General features: G+C 42.4%; 5 protein-coding genes across 7 annotated transcripts in view; 2 read left to right on the forward strand and 3 right to left on the reverse strand.

Annotated features, from left to right (window-relative positions):
• Window positions 1-11,320, reverse strand: part of LOC6738797 — a 47,770-nt gene extending 36,450 nt beyond the window's left edge. The window contains exons 1-3 of one of the 3 annotated variants that reach the window (XM_039294011.2): window positions 10,891-11,320; window positions 10,453-10,777; window positions 3,761-5,348 (exon numbers count right to left, since the gene is read on the reverse strand). In XM_039294011.2, the coding sequence (XP_039149945.1) occupies window positions 3,761-5,323 (1,563 nt within the window). In that variant the 5' untranslated portion in view covers window positions 5,324-5,348; window positions 10,453-10,777; window positions 10,891-11,320. Of the gene's footprint in view, window positions 1-3,760; window positions 5,349-10,452 lie in introns of all 3 variants that reach the window. The other 2 variants (XM_044923050.1, XM_044923053.1) reach the window with 2 other exon arrangements.
• On the forward strand, window positions 1,611-2,894 carry LOC6738801 (protein snakeskin). The gene is made up of 4 exons (XM_016171766.3): window positions 1,611-1,769; window positions 1,831-1,917; window positions 2,140-2,336; window positions 2,434-2,894. Exons 2-4 carry the CDS (start codon window positions 1,867-1,869, stop codon window positions 2,672-2,674), a joined length of 489 nt encoding a protein of 162 aa, XP_016032612.1. The 5' UTR covers window positions 1,611-1,769; window positions 1,831-1,866; the 3' UTR covers window positions 2,675-2,894.
• A 1,692-nt stretch (window positions 11,321-13,012) lies between the features above and the next one.
• On the forward strand, window positions 13,013-13,441 carry LOC27208096. Its single transcript, XM_016183724.3, has one exon. It carries the CDS (start codon window positions 13,069-13,071, stop codon window positions 13,330-13,332), a length of 264 nt encoding a protein of 87 aa, XP_016032613.1. The 5' UTR covers window positions 13,013-13,068; the 3' UTR covers window positions 13,333-13,441.
• On the reverse strand, window positions 13,399-14,565 carry LOC6738802 (probable chitinase 10). The gene is made up of 2 exons (XM_002085566.4): window positions 14,378-14,565; window positions 13,399-14,300 (listed from the first exon to the last, which is right to left on the reverse strand). Exons 1-2 carry the CDS (start codon window positions 14,498-14,500, stop codon window positions 13,437-13,439), a joined length of 987 nt encoding a protein of 328 aa, XP_002085602.2. The 5' UTR covers window positions 14,501-14,565; the 3' UTR covers window positions 13,399-13,436.
• Window positions 14,566-14,974: 409 nt separating this feature from the next.
• LOC6738803 (peritrophin-48) lies at window positions 14,975-16,531 on the reverse strand. Its single transcript, XM_002085567.3, has 3 exons — window positions 16,429-16,531; window positions 15,747-16,336; window positions 14,975-15,614 (listed from the first exon to the last, which is right to left on the reverse strand). The coding sequence occupies exons 1-3, from the start codon at window positions 16,433-16,435 to the stop codon at window positions 15,105-15,107; spliced, it is 1,107 nt and encodes a 368-aa protein (XP_002085603.2). The 5' UTR covers window positions 16,436-16,531; the 3' UTR covers window positions 14,975-15,104.
• Window positions 16,532-17,488: the final 957 nt, after the last annotated feature.

Genomic DNA, 17,488 nt, shown 5'->3' on the forward strand with positions numbered 1-17,488 from the left:
AGGGGTATTCGCAATGGGGGAACGACAACAAAGAACTCGGCAACCTTTGGCCTTGATTTGGAAAGAAATTCCTTTGCTTATCCAGCCATCAGACAACTTGCATTTAAAATGGAAAGCAGATGTATGTAAATACATCGGTATCATGTATCTTGCTTTATTGTAAATAAAAAAAAAATTAAAAAAATAAAAAAAAATATATAAAAAAAATTATATTGCTCAAATGTAATTTTATTACCTTTAATTGAATAAATTTAATTAAATTACTTGTTTGTACATTCCAGCACGTTTGATCAAATTTTAAGAACTTGTAAACAAAAGACAATTTCCGCTAAAACTACATATGAACAGCATATTTATTTTGAAAAGCTTAGGTTGGGAAGTTAGTTGTATGCTAAAATTAAATTTCCGAAATGAAATCCAATAATACCCTCGGCACCGCGTAAATAATACTTGTTTATATATAGTACTCATGAATATCAGTGTATACTTGCTACTCAATGCAGGTCATAAAAAAACCTCTTGATGAGGTGTGATGTCATGTTTGTTTCATGTTCTGAACTTATGATTTATACAAGCACATTTTAATGGCGGCTTTAAATTCAAAACACAAGGCACGAGCTGCCAAATGTGCAGTATATTTTCACACGCCCTCCAAACTTATGCAATTGTTCATTTGTTCAAAAAACCATATGCAGATTTTTGAATTTAAAAACTTTGAATTTAGAAACTGAATTTAGAAACTTTGAATTTAGAAACTTAGAATTTAGAAACAAGGAATTGTAACTATTCCCCCAAGTCCCTTCTTTTTTCCGTGACCTGAAAATGGTTTGTCCCAACAAATATGTTTTTCATGTTACACAGTGTACTTTAAACGCACCATTCATCTGAGAATTATATCCCACTTTATACCCCACTTTACTGTGATAAATAGGCAATATATATTATAAATCGAGGAATACCAACCGCAAGTTGTTTTTTTCGCTACCCAATTGCTACTATCATTTTGCATTGTGCCGTTTCAATTGATTCGAAATCTCAAACAGTTGCTACCTACAGCCACGATTATTGTGCTAGGGTTGTGATAATTGAAATGCAGATTAGGTTCCAGTGACTTTGTGTGTTTCTCAGGCTTTTCAATCAGCAGCGAGCAATCAAAGTGGGCTATCGATCATCGAATCGTGACAAGGTCAGTGGATTTTGAATCTGATCGAGGGATGCACTACGGGCATCCTTATCAGCGGGAATGGATCACCACGAAAGTATTTCAGAAATCCATCGATGACGCAAGAATAACTGTTTCCGGTCTCTCAGAGCCGTGGGTTTGTTTTCCCGTTTTGTGGCTTTGTGGCCGCCATGAATAATGTTTAACAATGCTGTGGAAAGCGGCAAATCGGTGCACCTGATATATCGCGATGTAAGGCGACAGAGCCGCGATAAGGCCGTTTTGATAAGATACGCGGGTGGGGCTGGCGCATGCGCATCTGGATTCCATTGGGCGCTGCGAGAGTTCCTCTGCCCATGGGGAACCGTCAACAAATTAGTAACCCATTTCGAACGACGGCACCTGTTATCGTGCGCCCTATCTTATCTTATCGCTGACCGTGTATGCTCTGATTGCAAAAGCTACAAAATTCTTGGCGACACGACGAACTGGGCGCGACAGGTTGGGTTGCCTTTCAGCGATACTTTTCAGTTTAGTCGACGAACGACAACGATACGAACACGAATCATTTCGCTGTAGTTTCCGCGTGAAAATTACAGAAAATATTGTGAGTGCCCCTCAACTAAAAGAAAACCCTCAGTGAACTAACGTGTTTGCCCAAATTCTAGCTCAGCGATAAGAGCAATCAGCATATCTAGTGCGAAATGGTGTCCGTGGAGACTGTAGGCTCTATTTTCATCAAGGCCCTGAAGCTGGTAAGTTTCGGGGCTTCTGTGGCCCCTTCCTATTGAGCAATAGCCTGTTTGTGGGCGCAATAACTCAACTGATAAGCGCGCGTTTTATCAGTCCTGGTGTATTAGCAATGTTACTCATACGCCGCGTTGTACGGCAAGACGGGGCGTGGCCAAGTAGTGATTCATTCCCATTCCCCGCTGTGACCTCATTTCATTGCTCTCCTGTGCGCTCCTTTTCCGCAGATCATCAACCTGGTGATCATCTTCTTGTACCGTTGGGGCGATGGTGGCGAGTTCCTGGGCATTGGCGGCACCTGGAACTTGAACGAGGAGAAGAGCGCCGATGCGGAAATCGTTGCCTCGGGCGTCATGGTTGGATTCTTGATTTACACTGGATGCCACACCATTGCCTTTGCCTTCGGCACCACCAAACATAAGGGGTAAGTTGAATGCGGATTATAGCTGAACTTTGACCTTATTCCTTTTCTTGTGTATTCATATACAACTGTTTGTTTTCAATGGTTTTCCGTTTTCCAGAGAGCTGTGCGACACCATCATGAACGTGGTTGGCTGCATCATGTGGATCGCCGTGGGCGGAGTGGCTCTACACTACTGGAAGGGTTACATGTCCGACGAGGGATTCCTGTATGTGAACTCGGAGCGCCAAGTGGGCATTGCCATGGGCTCGCTGTGCGTCATCGAGGGCGCACTGTACCTGCTGGACACCGTGCTGGCTTGCATACACTATTCGAAGGGCGACACCGACTACACGCAGTAGAAACCGAATAGTGGGGATACCAATCGCAATCGCCGAATGAACACCATCCACATTTGTCTTTATACATAGATCGATTTAAGTGCAAATTAGTTATTATCCGCAATCAAGTATCAACAATACGTTCGTAAGGGTCAATTGTCGCTGTACTATACACTAACTGTTTACAATTTTCATTCACGTTTAACATCCCTAAATTGGCAAATACAAATAGTTAAGACCACGCCACGGATACAAGTTTTTGTGCAATTGGGAACAAGTTAAGGGGATACAATAAAATATCACGCAATATAAAGGATATTTAGACCTGCAAGTGCTAACCTAAATCAACTAAATACGATCAGAACCCATTCATCGTGTTGCTCTGGTTTTTTGGCAAGTATATATAATATATATGATATATATATATAGAAAAATAACAGCCCAGATTTGTTGACTAAACTTTTCGGCGTGAAACTAACACCCATTCGAAATTTCATATTCCAAGCGATCATCTTGTGGAATAGCATTTTATACTGATATAATTCGTGAGATATTTTAAATGCTTCTGGTACTATTACATTAGAATCTACTACTTTCCAAGAACCAAATTTCCTTTTAAAGAACTTGATGGAAAAGTATTCACATTGCTTATGAACTGATGCACACAAGAAAAATGTCAGACGGTTCGCAGAATTTAGTAAATAACACTCATTTCTTCGCTGAGAACAGAGTTCATGAGTTGTTCAACCAAATCGATGACGCTTCAAGACGAACTCCCTCTGGAACTACGGAACTGCAACTTCCGGTGCAAATCGAAAGCGTTCAACGAAGCATTGATAAATCCGAATAAAGCCCTATATTTATCGGTCAGCTATACGCAGAAGTCTTCATGGGAATGAGTCAAAGATTAAACAGTACAGTCAAAACTACATCATACATTACGTAAATGCGTAAATATAATAAATTACGTAAATGTGTAAATAAGTACATTGGTTAGTCACCCTTAACTTAGCAACTGAAGAACTTAAAATAGTATCTTTTTAAATCTTTCAATCAATCAATCAATCTTTCGTCTAAATTAACATAAAAGCGCTGAGCTGAACTCACCTGTTTTCCTGGCTTCCCTCGCCCGTCCACTGCATCCCGTTCCCGCTGCTGTTGCTGCTGCCGCATGCTTCCACTCCTGCAAACGCGCATCGAACACAAGGCGCACCGCATGGCCACCGAACCGTCCTCCAGATTGAGGGCATCGTAGAGCACCGCCTGGTCATGGATGAAGGAGTTCCGCGTGCGCTGATTCAGCAGCTCCAGGGTTCGCGAGTCCAAGCTCTCTCGATAGACATTGTGTACGCGATCCAGATTGTGATCGTAGTCGGTGTCCAAGTTGAAGGCACTGTTCAGGCTGGCCATGCTGCTCCTGCCCTCCAGCGAGGTCTTGCTTCTGCCCTCCAGCGAGGTCTTGCTCCTCCTGCGGCGCATCACCACAGTCCTGACCGACTCATCCAGAGACGAGCCCAGGTGGACGGAGGTGCGCGAGGTGTCGCCCAGCGGAGAGGGCGAATGCGAGTGGGCCAGCGCCGAAGGCGGCAGCGGCAGCTGGGTGGCGGTGGGCACCGGCTGCTCCGCCAGACTCATCAGCGACTGCTGGCGCTCCAGTTGCTTCTCGTAGCCATTGAACTTGTCGTAGTCGATGAAGGACATGTTGGAGTAGCTAACCATATTATCGATGGCCTGCAGGGATTGCAACGAGGCACTCCATTTGGGATTCATCTTCTCCTTTTTCTCGGCTCCGCTCCCACTGCCAGTGAATCCGCTGAAGGTGCTCTTGAAGGAGGCAATCAGCGTGTTGGATCGTCTCTTTTGGAAATTCAGCTGCGGATTGGCGGGTTCCGTTTGATTGAGCGACATCACCGAGCCCTTCCGTTGGGCCGGCGACTGCATCTCATCCAAAGGGGTCGATGTGAAGGGCTGGGCGGATTGTCGACGTTTTGGAGTCCTCACCGACGAGGTGAGCTCGCTCCTTCGCAGGAGCACCGGCGAACTGACCTGCAGATCGGCCACCGATGTTTTCCGCGGCGATGCCGGTGAGGTGAGATCCCCCGATTTCTCCGTCTCCTCGCTCAGTTGCTCCAGCTGGGGCTCGATGAAGCTGCGGCGATTCGGCCGCCTCATCTGAATCATCGAACGACTTCGGGTGAATATGTACGGTGTGCGGCTGGAGTCCCCATCGCTGTCGGTCCTCGACAGATTCTCCTTGCTGCCCGTCAGGTGGTTAATCAGTTTATTCAGCTTGGTGCGTAGGAAGCTATTGGATCGCTCCATTTTGGGCACATTCTCGTAGCCCGGCAATGTGGTGGCGCCCATTCCGGAACTCTGGATGCTCTTCTCCGCCTCGTAGTTTTCCTTGGCTTTCTGGGCCACGTTAACTGGCAACGTATTGTTCTTGCTATTGTTATTGGGCACTATACTGCTATTGTTGTTGTTGTTGTTACTGCTATTATTGTTGTTGATGTTGGTTTGTTTGCTGTTATTATTCGTTTGTATATTCTTGGCATTCGGCGGTGATTTCACTTTAATACCATTTGGCAACGCTTGCTGCCGATTTTTGTTAACCTTTTGCGTCTTCTTCTGCGCCTTTGCCGCGCTCTTTGTCTCCTTGCTGGAATACATTCCCAGTTCAGCGGACTTTAAACCCCTGCAAAATAATAATAGGCATTAATAGACTGATTAAAAATCGGCTAACTCGTAGCCGATTGGTTTTTATTGCTATTACTCGGCTTGCTATCAGTACGTCAAAACTCACTACTTTGGCAACCTGCGATTGACAAAGTACATATATCAATCATTTCATATATAGTGAGGATATAAGTGGGGATTCAATCAAATTTGGGTTGTATTTTACGAGAGTATGAAGAAGAGAAGCTCAAGCTAATGTTGCTCCAGCTAATAATTATAATCCACATTTAATGTTACTAATTTCTGATAATCAATTTGGAAAATATAATATTTTCATTGTGCAGAAGATGAAAATATTCAAGCTTAGAAGGGATTGATTATAAACAGATTTGTATCTTAAAGTTCATTTTCGATTCCATTCTCGCAAAAAACACTTCCCTTCTGTCATGCAGTCCATAAAACTGAGAGTATTTGACTGGTCTGCGATCAATCGACTCTGACATTTTCCCCATTCGAAGTGACAGTGACCCCAGCAGTATCAGAAAATGGCAGGGTACCAAATCGAAAGCGCTGGACAAGTGCATTCTGTCCATTTATCATCGCCATAGGATGGCTGCGAATCGTTACATTGATAAACGCGACCCAATACAGCAGAAAAAAGAGCGAAAATGCTGGCATATGCCAAGCGTTTGTATGGGTTAGTATCAGTTTGTGTTGGGGGAGCCATTATCTGGTACAGTGGATATCGCACAAGTGAAACTTCACTCAACTTGTGTGAGTACTATGAAATAATGCTTCGCTCTCGTCACAAATCAATATTCGATTGATCTACACTTAGATCAAAATTAAAGCACTCAAAATTAAAGCACTCGTTACATGCTTAAAACAAATCATTGAGCAAATAGGCTTCTATCTTACAGCAGAAGATTTATATTCAGAAACTTGATTTGGAACATTTAGAATTATCAAAAAATGCATGTAGTATAGCAATATATATTTCTGGAATACTTCAGTTCATTTTCTCTGAGTGCTTTCTTGCTGTACATGCACTGGTAGATACGTGGCCCATATAGCCAAAGATACAAGGCCGACACTTTGAGATACTTGCAGCGAGCGGCATCAGGAGTCCATCTCCACTATTCGACACAATTCCAATTTACGACTGACACTCGAACGACTGACATATGTGGACGGGATGAGCTAGCTGCTCCCGGAGAACTGAACCGGGCCAGAAAAGAGGGACACAGCAGTGGAATTGCCTAAATGTTATCGCGAGCAATTTTTATTTCCAGCAAAGCTCAAAAACAACAGTCGACAGCCAACGTGTTGTGATAAGATTTCGAACCAAAAAAGCCCAGACGACCGCACTTGTATAAGTTCCCGTCGGTTGCCATTGGGTTGCCATTTTGGTCGGAGCTCTGGCAGATTGTTTTGGTTCCGTTCCCATCGGCCATACGTATCCGAGAGATTGCATTGCCCAGGGCCATCTTTTCGCGGAGTGGTAATCCGTATTTATAGTTGGATGACTTGCCCGAATGCGAGTTACACTCCGTTGTCCACTCCTCAAATCAATGTTTTTTGTAATCGCCCAATTATGGCGTTATCATTTGAAGACTTCTTGTGACATTTTTATGGAGAAACATCATCTATTGCTTCGCATGTGTTAAAAGAACGATCTTATCAACCCATTAATATTTATTCACTTGTACCCTTGTCTTTATCAATGTCATTGCCACTTCAGTAGAACTTCCCGAAAGCAAACAAAATTTGTACTACATCATGACTCACAGCTAGTGCGATTCGTTACTGGTAGTCGAGGCCAATTATGTTTGAGCTGGGGTAGCTGAATTGGGAAACAAGTTCTAGAGTTTTATTGCGACTTTAAGTTACCCAAAATGTTGGATTTTTAATATGATAAGTCGAAGTTAATTATATCCTGAAGAGGTCCACATACAACAAACAAAACTCTCGAGGAACGAGTCGATTCGTTTGCATTGCTATCAACAGTCAGCGATATAAAAGGAAATCAATCATTTGATATTCTCGACTTTATTATTTTCGTGTACCTTATTTATCAGTAGATAAATGCGGCGCATTTCGGCAGTTATAGTAGTAGTTTTATTACAATTATTTATACATATTACCCAACTATCAAACACTAGTGAGTAGTTGCAATACTTTGGTACATTTTGCTTTAAAACTGATTAGCTGATTACGTGACCGTATGTCTCGTTTTCTGGGCCTTTTCAAAAGCTTATGTACCTACGATTCTTCACAGTTGTTAATAACTTTTCAGCAAAAAGTGCAAGCAGCCATGATGGTGATGTGGTCATGTCATTGAGACCTCTTTGCTCCTAACACTGAATAGCTGGCCAGCTGCAAATGGGTTGTTTTAAATTGTTTTGACCATTGTAACTTAAACATTCATGGCGAAACGTGAACTGAATGGCTTATGAATCCGTCTGCGAAAATATATTGCGCCAGCTTTGTACCAAAAGCAACAGAAATGACTGAAATATATGTTCTCTACTGTCTGTCTGTAGCCAGAGTTGCACGGGAAGAAACCAGAGGTGCGTATGAAAGCAATACAAATTTAATACATTTTTTAATATGGATATCATTTAACTTTAAGGACTGTGTTTTCTTACATGCCTATACTCTCTGTTCTGAATACCAATAGTTTGACATTTGGAATTTATTCTCGGTGTAGGATTTGAGCAACCGCACACTTCGATGATCGCAACCGCACGGGAAGCCATGATCAGAATATCAATAACACTCAGTCCCCTCAAATGCTGAAGATGCGATTCCCTTCTGCGAAGCTTCAATTAGTCGCCAGCGTTGTTGAGGTTCATTTTAGCCGAGTCTTCACTGTCCTGTCAATTGTTTCGAAATTATTTCTGCCCTTGCACTTGCACTTGATCAGCTTTGATCAGTTCGATACGGATATCGATATCGGTTGTGCTCCGTTGGCGATTTCAAATTTCATTGTGAGCGGAGGAGCACCAACCAGATTTGATGCTATGATTCACTTGGTCTTGACTCTAGTTCGAGTTGTTTGTCTCTCCGATCGAGTATTGCGTTACCACATACCGATCGCTGCGGCGCAAAGAGTCCACCCCGGGGTGGACCAAAACCCATTATGAGTGCAGACTCAACTTTTCAATTGACTGATCAAATTTACCTTGCAAACAATCGATATGATAGCGGAACGAGAGAGTTGCACACAGGTGGCACTGGGAAAAAGTTACTACTCGAAAGTACTGATAATTGTCAAAAAAACCATTATGAATAACCAATTATATCATTTTAGCCACAGAATCAACATAATTATTGCTTTGCCTAAGCAACTTAGCTGAACACGTGATGGGTAGGTAACATAATATGCTGTTATTATTCGGTTATAACTGAGCTGACTGAAATTGAATAGCGAGCAACGCGTATAAGTTATCATATAGCTGCAAAACGAAATTTGTAAATATTATTTTGGGTGCCCTTCTGGCGCGATTCTTTTTGTTTACTATGGTAATTAATACCGCGATACTCTGGGTATATGCTGGTCGAGATCACATCGTTTTCCTCAGCCAACTTTGCACTACTGTTTGCTTCTCCTAGGCCAAAACCAGTTTGCGGCTTTCATTGACAACGCATTGTTGTCCGAGTGCACATACTAGTACAGGCAAGCCTCCCTAGCTTGAACTATCCAAAAATATGAAATACATTTTATTTGGTGGAATGAAGAATGACAATGTTCTCTAGCCTTTGCAATTTCCTGGATCTTTCTGTAAAGCGATTCTGTGGACTCAAGATCTTCGACAGAACACTCAAGCTCCGGTGAAGTTCGAGTTATAGAAGCTAGACTGTACAGGTGATTGATGGCTGGTTGCATGGAGTTCCTGTGAGGTGTACCCCCGATCCCGCTTTCAGTTTGAGATGAGTGTTAACTGCAGGAACCCAAACCGGTTGTGAAACGAATCGCAACGAGTGGTTCGGGCCCACAGCCAATTACGCCACCAAATGGATGCGTACAAAATATTTCTCGGTGCATTGTGCAGCACCATTTGATAACGAAAGCTGGATAGTGAAAACTGTCCCCAGCCCCCTGATTTTGGACCTATGAATGTTACATAAATCCAAGCGAAGCTCGTAGCCTCCGCACACGTACTCGTTAGATTAGCCGCCTTTGATAACGACAGATATGCCATCTCTAGCACGTGTACAGCTATTTATCTGACAGACATAGAGTGTGTATTAGGTGTACTAGGTTAGTTCGAATGGTATCTCAACAACACAACTGTACATACGAATGATAAAAGATTCGCAGAAAGAGCTCTTTTGAGTAAAATGCGTTAAATATATATGTATAACTTGTAATTACAAGCCCAAAGATAAAACATTTTAATTCAACTGTCTTTTCTCGAAAGTTTAGTAACATGAACTTTGGAAAGTTGCCGTGCAGTTCGACAGGTTTGAGCTTGAACGTCGTTGAAATTCATTAACTTTACACATTCCTCAAAAAATGTATTTGTAAAACATAGCACACACACTCCCTATAACAAGCAATTTAAAAAAAATTAAAATGGGAACACCTATAGGCCGAATCGCACCTTTGCTTATGAAAATATAAATAAATAACAAACAGGAGTGTCATAATAATTTTATTAAGAAGGTTGCTTAGAATCAGAACTAAACAGTAAGCGAAAGTATAATCATTTTCATAAAAACCAACATAAATTCTTTATTGTGTGTTCAGATGGTTGCTTTCCGGTCGATTCATAATTATAATTTGCGAACGACAATTTTAAGAAAGAAAAGAGTGTTGATAGTGGACACAAACAAATTCAAGAATTCCCGAAAACAATACATTTAAAGAAAGTCTGCCAAAAGTTTAGGTTTATAGCTCACTGCAGGGTATGCAATGTCGGAACGTTCCGTCCACTGTTTTGGATCTCAGCTGATACTGCGCGAGAACGAGAGGGCGAATCGCGAAGAGGAAGAGTTGGCGAATCAAGTGTTCTTTACCCTTCGCTCTTATCAGTTTTTAAGTTAGTTTGGTGACGAAGGTCGCTCCACGCTATATTTACATATGCATATATGAAATGCATTATTTTTAAGGAACTTGCCTGCTTTAGTTGCTGTTTGCTGATATGTTGGTTTTAATGTTGTTTTATTTGAAGTGACAATTATGTGATGTTTTTTAAGCTGCTGTCGATCTGTAGGGGTTTGTGTTTTTCATTAACATTTGCATGGCGACGCGACGCTTGCGCGCTGAATCCACAGACATATGTGTATGTATGTTTATATGCGTATATATCAGTATATATATACGTATGGCCTTGCTCGATTTCGATTTTTGGAGTTTGGAGCGATCTTTTCAGTCACAAAGGAAATGCACTTCAAATTAGACTTATTCAGCGAGCGCCTTCTTTGTTGTTGTAGCTAACAAAACTGAAAATAATCAAGTTAAGTTATATGTATATTTTCAGGTACGCACGCACACACACACACACAACGCGCTCTCTTTTGCTTGCGCAATACATAAAACACACACACTTACGCACCGCTTTGCACGTTTATTCTGCCTTTTTATATTTATTTATTTCTATTAGCAACGCCAGCTTTTTGCACTTGAATATATATGTACGTATATGCATATATTTGTTTTTTTTTGCCGCACAGCTGTTGGCTTTTCAAATGGCGCCTTTCAGGTGGCCGCTGATCCACAAAAATAAAAGACACGCGGAAAAGCGACGCGTGTCTCCGGCCAACAAACAGTAACAACAACGACTATTTCCTTGCGATTTCAGTATGTGCGCAATTGTCCAAAAAAACAGCGACGTCACTACCGCTCGCGAAAATCAAAAGTCGCATGGAACGAATCAAGTTGGGCTAAAATCAAAATAAAACTATTCGCGGAACGGCGCGCTAAAAGAACACCGCGCGCGGGTGACTTGTTTTCAACTGAAAAAGCTGAAGCGATCGCCGGTACAAAAAGCTCAAGCTCGCTGGCGCAAAGAGAGCGGGAAAGAGAGGAACTAAGTTAGTTCAACTAGCGGCTCTCTTCAACTTCGTGCGTGCGTGTGTGTGTGTGTATGTTGCCTCGCACCATCAGCTGATACTCGAGCTGCAGGGTATCAAAACTCAGTACAACAGCTATTAAAGGGTATCAGCAGTGGTGTGCTACCTTAATAATAATTAACAATGGTCTTTATGATCCTAGAAATAAATTAAGCAATTGTATAAGACTTAACTAACAGCAGGAAGAGAGAGAGAGCAGGAAGAGAGTGAGCAGAAAGAGAGTGACGAATCAGAAGCGAAGTTGGACTTGAATTGAAATTTGAATTTGGGCCGTTAGTTTAAAGCAAGAAGTGTTGTTCTCGATTACAATTAAAATCAACGCAATTGCAGTTTAAACTTCCGAAATGCTTTTTAACCAATGATTTAATGGGGTAAAATTTCTTTGCTAAAAGTCCTACTTTTGACAAGTTCAAGGTTCAGAATGTTTATCTTCCGGTTCAATGATTATTGAGGTCATCCCTCATGAATTCATGTATCTTCAATTATCTGCAAAGTTCAAGGCTAAATATGCAAGCGGAGGCCTTGTAACTAATTAACATTTATACCATACATCAATCATGTCACCAAACAACAATTTCTTTATCAACCAGGGCATCGATCTCATCGTTTGAGCTGATTAGCGCTTTTTTTGCGCTTTTTTGTTTGCTTTTTAAATGTTAGATTAAGCACAAACACACACACATGCATATCCATATCCCTACAAAACTTTCCTGTATTTACTTTGCCCAGAACCCCAGAAAGATATTTTCAGTTTGCCATTTTGCGATTTATAATAATGAGTCACGCGACTCCAACCAACGAGTTTGTCTGAATTAATTACTGGACGGCACGTCGATTAGCTTCAAGCCAAAAAGCAGCCCTAATTGAGCTCGACCGCCTTAGAAGCTAAATTTAAATTAGACAAACACATCGCACAATCGTTTATGAGCACCGACCACATACATACATACATATGTGTATTCGCAACATAATCAAGCTGAAAAACATGGTTTTGGATAATTTATGAATGAACGAACGGATCAACGGGCGACGAGATCAGGGACAATCTTTCAAAGTTCGTGTGTCGATTGGATGACATCATCTATGAGTTTTTGAATAAAGTTCAGCCCGAAAAACGATACGGCAATCTATTGCCTTGACCTACCTTATATACTATATAATGAATACTACGAGCACTATTACTATGTATTATTACTATTATTAAGTATTATACATCAGTCTATCAGATCAACTCGTAATTGATTTGGCTAAGTCAATTCTCACGTTTGTCAAATACTAACAGTTAAATAAAAGCTCCCAAAGCGGAGCTTTTATTATTTACTATAGTTTTTTATGTGTTAACATTTTGTATCTTATAAATACAGTTTTTGAGCGGATTCGTATTTAAAGTATTAAAAATGAGTTCGGTAACAGAAGTTTTCAAACATATTTCCTTACTGTTAAATTCCACGAATAGAGCTTTGGAGCTTGCAAAATGTATAGCAGACTTTTAGGCAAAAACCAAATAGCGCTTGCTATCTTATCCACCGTCTTCTGTATCTATTGTAAAGTCATTTTGAAAAGTCTTTAAACGTTTCAATTGATAAGATTATGAATTTCGACATGCGACTACAAGTAGAAGATATAATCAAAGATCAGTTAGAGATCATCGCTGCATCAAAATGCGAGCATCCGGAGGCAATGGATTTCCATTTAACTTGATGTTTCTATTGCTGTTAATCTGCAATTTGGAAAGTATCTTAGGTGATGTAAGCCCGGCAGATGGGAAATCGATAGAACCAAATATTGGTACAATTTGGGATCGAATTACAAGCGGAGTTCGAAATTATCAATGGAAGAGTAATGTCATTGAGAAGGAGAGCCCAGAAACTACGAAGAGGAGATCGGTTCTATGGCAAAGACTAACGATGGCCACAGTTCTTTAATGGATATAATTATTGCCTGATAGAAATTGTTAGAAATATGTCAACAAATTGTTATACAATTCAGTGTGCTGTATTGCAAAATAAAAGAGCCCCTCGTTTATTAATCACTTTTGGAAGCACTTGACATTCTTTTCCATCTCGCAAAATCCGGACTTCTGATCCCAGAAGAGTCCTCTGGGGCAGGATGTGAGCACTGGCATTCCTCCGATGCAGATGTAGTACTTGCTGCAATCCTCCGGATGGGACATGTAGCTCTGCCTGGTGGACGGGCAGGTCAAGGCGTTGGCTTCGGCTCGAGGTGGAGATGGTGGTGTCACAGGAGGCAACTCGGTGATCTCTGGACTCGTAAGGAATTGCTGCAGGGTGCTGTACTCACTCGATCCGACAATATAGCAAACGGTTACTGCACCTTCACTGTGGGATGTGGATGTGGGGACTTTCACCGTGGTTTCCACATCCGTGAGCGGCTCTGAAATCTGCGATTCCCCATAGCAAATGGCCTGATCACTCAACTGGCACTCGGATTTCTCGAAATTCCAAGCAGTGCCACGCCCACACTGATGACGATGGAGATGGCCGTAGGCGCAGATGAAGTACAGTCCACAATTTCTGGGATGCGGCAGGAAGTAGGCTCCGAAGTGACGGCACTCGATGTGCTCCGGATCGTACTTCTCCATGGGATTAACCGGCTGACCACTGGTCACATCGACGGCCACAAAGACGGGCTTCGGCTTGTGTGGCCACCAGTTGAGCTCGGAGTTATCCGCCAGGCCACCTGCGGATTCCACAGTGCCAGTGGCTACGGGACGACAGTTGGTATTCTCCGGCAGATCGCAGACCGCACGGTTCTCGTCGAACTGGAGGCCCTGGTCGCAGTAGAGTAGAGTGGGCACACGCGAGCAGGAGAAATATCCATTACAATCCAACGGATGTGGCACCAAATCGCCCTCTTGACGTCCCAAGCAGATCTGAGATTAGGAATTTCGTGGGAATGAGTACGAATGGATTTCGTTTAAAGTACACATCTATTTGAGATGATACTCACATGACTGAGGTCACCCACAGTATGTCGAACTTTGGGCAGTTCCCAACTTCGGTCCACAGCGTGACCGGCTCCCAACTGGAAGCAGATGCTCAATGCCAGGACAAATGCCCAGGAGCATTGCATTGTAGTTAATAGTGCCCTTTACTTCTGATAATGGTTCTTTGCGACTCCAAACTGACTATGTTAATGGTTCGGGCGATTCATGACCGACCCTTTTATAAGGTCGATCAAGTGGGCCACACCCATTTGTCAGAGCTAATCGAAAACTTGTGTTTGCATTCTACGCAGATCGCAATGTTCGAGTTTTTAGATATCATTCAGTGAAGTGATGATATGCTCACTTCTAAAAATACCAGACGGTCCTAAGTCATCTAAATATATCCCATCCTAGCTAGTTGAGTTTCGAGCAAAGTACGTGAAGTAATACACTTTTTACAGCCAGATCAGCTGTCATTTAATTAATTTTAGATAATTTTCTAAGAAGCATTGGTTAAATAATTTGAGCCCCAGAAAACCTCGAACTTATCATGAAGGATAGAAAATTCAGATGCTGGAAAAGTTATCTGTTTTCTTGTTGGGTAAGGAAAATCACCACGATTTGCTTGCGAACATAGCTTTATTGTCTTTATTAGATACTGAATACTAAGTGTTAAATACATAGGATCGCGTTTTCAGTTAGTCCTGTTCCGTTGAGTTCCATCCCGAAAGTCCTTCACGACGACTGGACTTATTGGGTTCCTTCCGTAGTACTTTCGTTATCATCACCGTCGGCGGTGGCTCCTTTGCAGGCTCCGTTCAAAGGCACATATGTGGACAGGTCATCGTCGGGCTTGCATCCCTGGCGTGACTCATCGAAGAATGTATCGGCCGGGCAGGTGTTCAAAGTGGCCTGACCCTGGCTGTTGCAATAGTAGTAGGTGGAGCAGTTATCCGAATCGACGGCGTTCACAAACATCGTCGTAGCATACTGGCATCGATTGCATCCCTCCACCGGAGTGGCGGTCTGGCGGGTCACACACTTCTCTGATTCGACGTCGTAATAGTAGCCAGAGGGGCAGTAGGTGGCCACATTTTTGCCGTTCGTGCACACATAATAGGTGCCACAAACCTTGGAATCGGCTGACTTGGCACCGTTCGTGGAGCAGGAAACTGCGGCATCGCTCAGCGGAACGTTGGTCACACGGCTGCAGACGGAGGTACTTTCGTAGGTACATTGATTGGCGAGCACGCTGTATGCCTGCGGAAAGGAGTAAGTCACATTCACTAAAGGATGCAGGTAATTTTCCATATGATTGGATTTGGTTAAGGGACTTGTCAAGTGTTTTGGGATCTAGGCAGGGATATAGTAGGTTTGCAATTGGTAACTCACAGTTTGTCCGTTTGCAGTGCATTTACCCGACTGCAAAACGAGTCCGGTGGAGGTGGACTCGCAGAAGTGCCAGATGGAGCAGCTCTCAGTATCGCCGAAATATTGGCCAGGTGGCACGACATCGCAGAGTGAACCTAGCACGACTCCATCAGTAGATTGGGTGTTGGAGCAGGATCCATAAACGCAGGCCATTGTGGTGGTATCGAACTTCTGGTTCACCGGGCAGTTTCCGGAGCCCGCCGACTTGCCCTCAAGGCAGTAGAACCATCCACCACAGACGGCAGTGTTTGGCACCCAGGTGTTATTCTTGCCACCACAGGGATTCTCAACGCCCCAAAAGCAATCCACCTCGCTGCTTGGATAGCAGGAGCCTCTCTTGTAGTCGTACGAGAAGCCTGATTGGCACGAGGACTGCACGGGCCCGGTGGACTGGCAGACGTAGTACGTCTGGCAGGACTCGATGCTGCCCAGCTGCGTTCCGACCTTCACCGACGTGCAGACGGCCGTCACGTTGTAGTTTCCTTCCAAAATCGCATCGCCCAAGGCTTGGCCGCCCATCAGGCACAGGATTGTGGCCAGTAGAAGTTTGCCTGCAAGCCAGAAATCAGCCAAGTCAATTAGCGAAAATCCTGGGGCTTATTCGACCATCGACCACAGATCACATCCCATGCGAAACACTTGCCTGTCATCGTTAGTTGGTAATACTATTTGCCGCTGTTGGGGATCGAAAAGCACTTGTATCGGCCAATGAAAGGTTGTCGAAGACTGATGGTGGAGTTTTCCCATTGCCTGGTTTTTATAGGTCTACGATTCGAACTTGGCCATCTAGATCGTAAATTGAATGTAGATAAGCCCAGCTATTCTCAGGAATTATAGACAGTGAAACATTGTTCCATTTTTTATTTATTCCACCAGATAGACGCTGAACATCTTTTCGGGTTGTTATTTAACCGATTTTAATTAAAGTATAGTTGTATTAACCGCTAAGTAGCTCTTTATCTGTCATTATTTCTATCTGTTCCGCAACTTAATAATTAAAAAAAAACAATTGACGCAGCCACATCCTTATCAATGGTGTAGGTCTACCTTGGAAGGTAAAACATCGTGTAGTTAAGCCTAGTGTTGTACAATTACTGAAAAGTTGGGGTTTCATTCTACAGTGCTGTAAGATTATTTAAATTTATTCGGCATAATGTTGTGCAATAGAAAAAGATCCTGGCTTAAATATAATATATTATTTCACCCTAATTAATGCTAATCATTTAAAAAAGAATATTTTAAGACAATAAGTTTGGTCTTCTAGCAAATGGCTTACATTTTTTATATATATTATGTAACTTTGACAACTACACCTTAAATTGAATGGACTCTTATCTATTTTGTATGGCGATGACGCTGGCCAGTAAAACTTTTTTGGCGATGAAAAACTTTTGGCTTAGGCAATCTTTACTTTCGGCTTTATTGCCCTGCCATATGGGGTCAATAAAGTGTTGATGGTATTTCCTTGGATCTTCTGTACGTCGATGGAAATTTTCCCTTATTTTTTCATTTGTTGACAGTTTTTTCTTTGTTTTAGGAGACTTCCAGAAATACGACGCCACTACCTACTTATGCTGGATATTGGGCATTTTAGCACATTTATTTGCCGAGTTCCTATCCGAATGAAGAATAGGATCGATCGAACTTTACTTCATATACCCATTTCCGAGTAACGTGGCTAGATACTTTTAATTGAGTTTCCA

The sequence above is a fragment of the Drosophila simulans genome, chromosome 3L (genome assembly GCF_016746395.2).
Source record: "Drosophila simulans strain w501 chromosome 3L, Prin_Dsim_3.1, whole genome shotgun sequence".
Taxonomy (NCBI): domain Eukaryota; kingdom Metazoa; phylum Arthropoda; class Insecta; order Diptera; family Drosophilidae; genus Drosophila; species Drosophila simulans.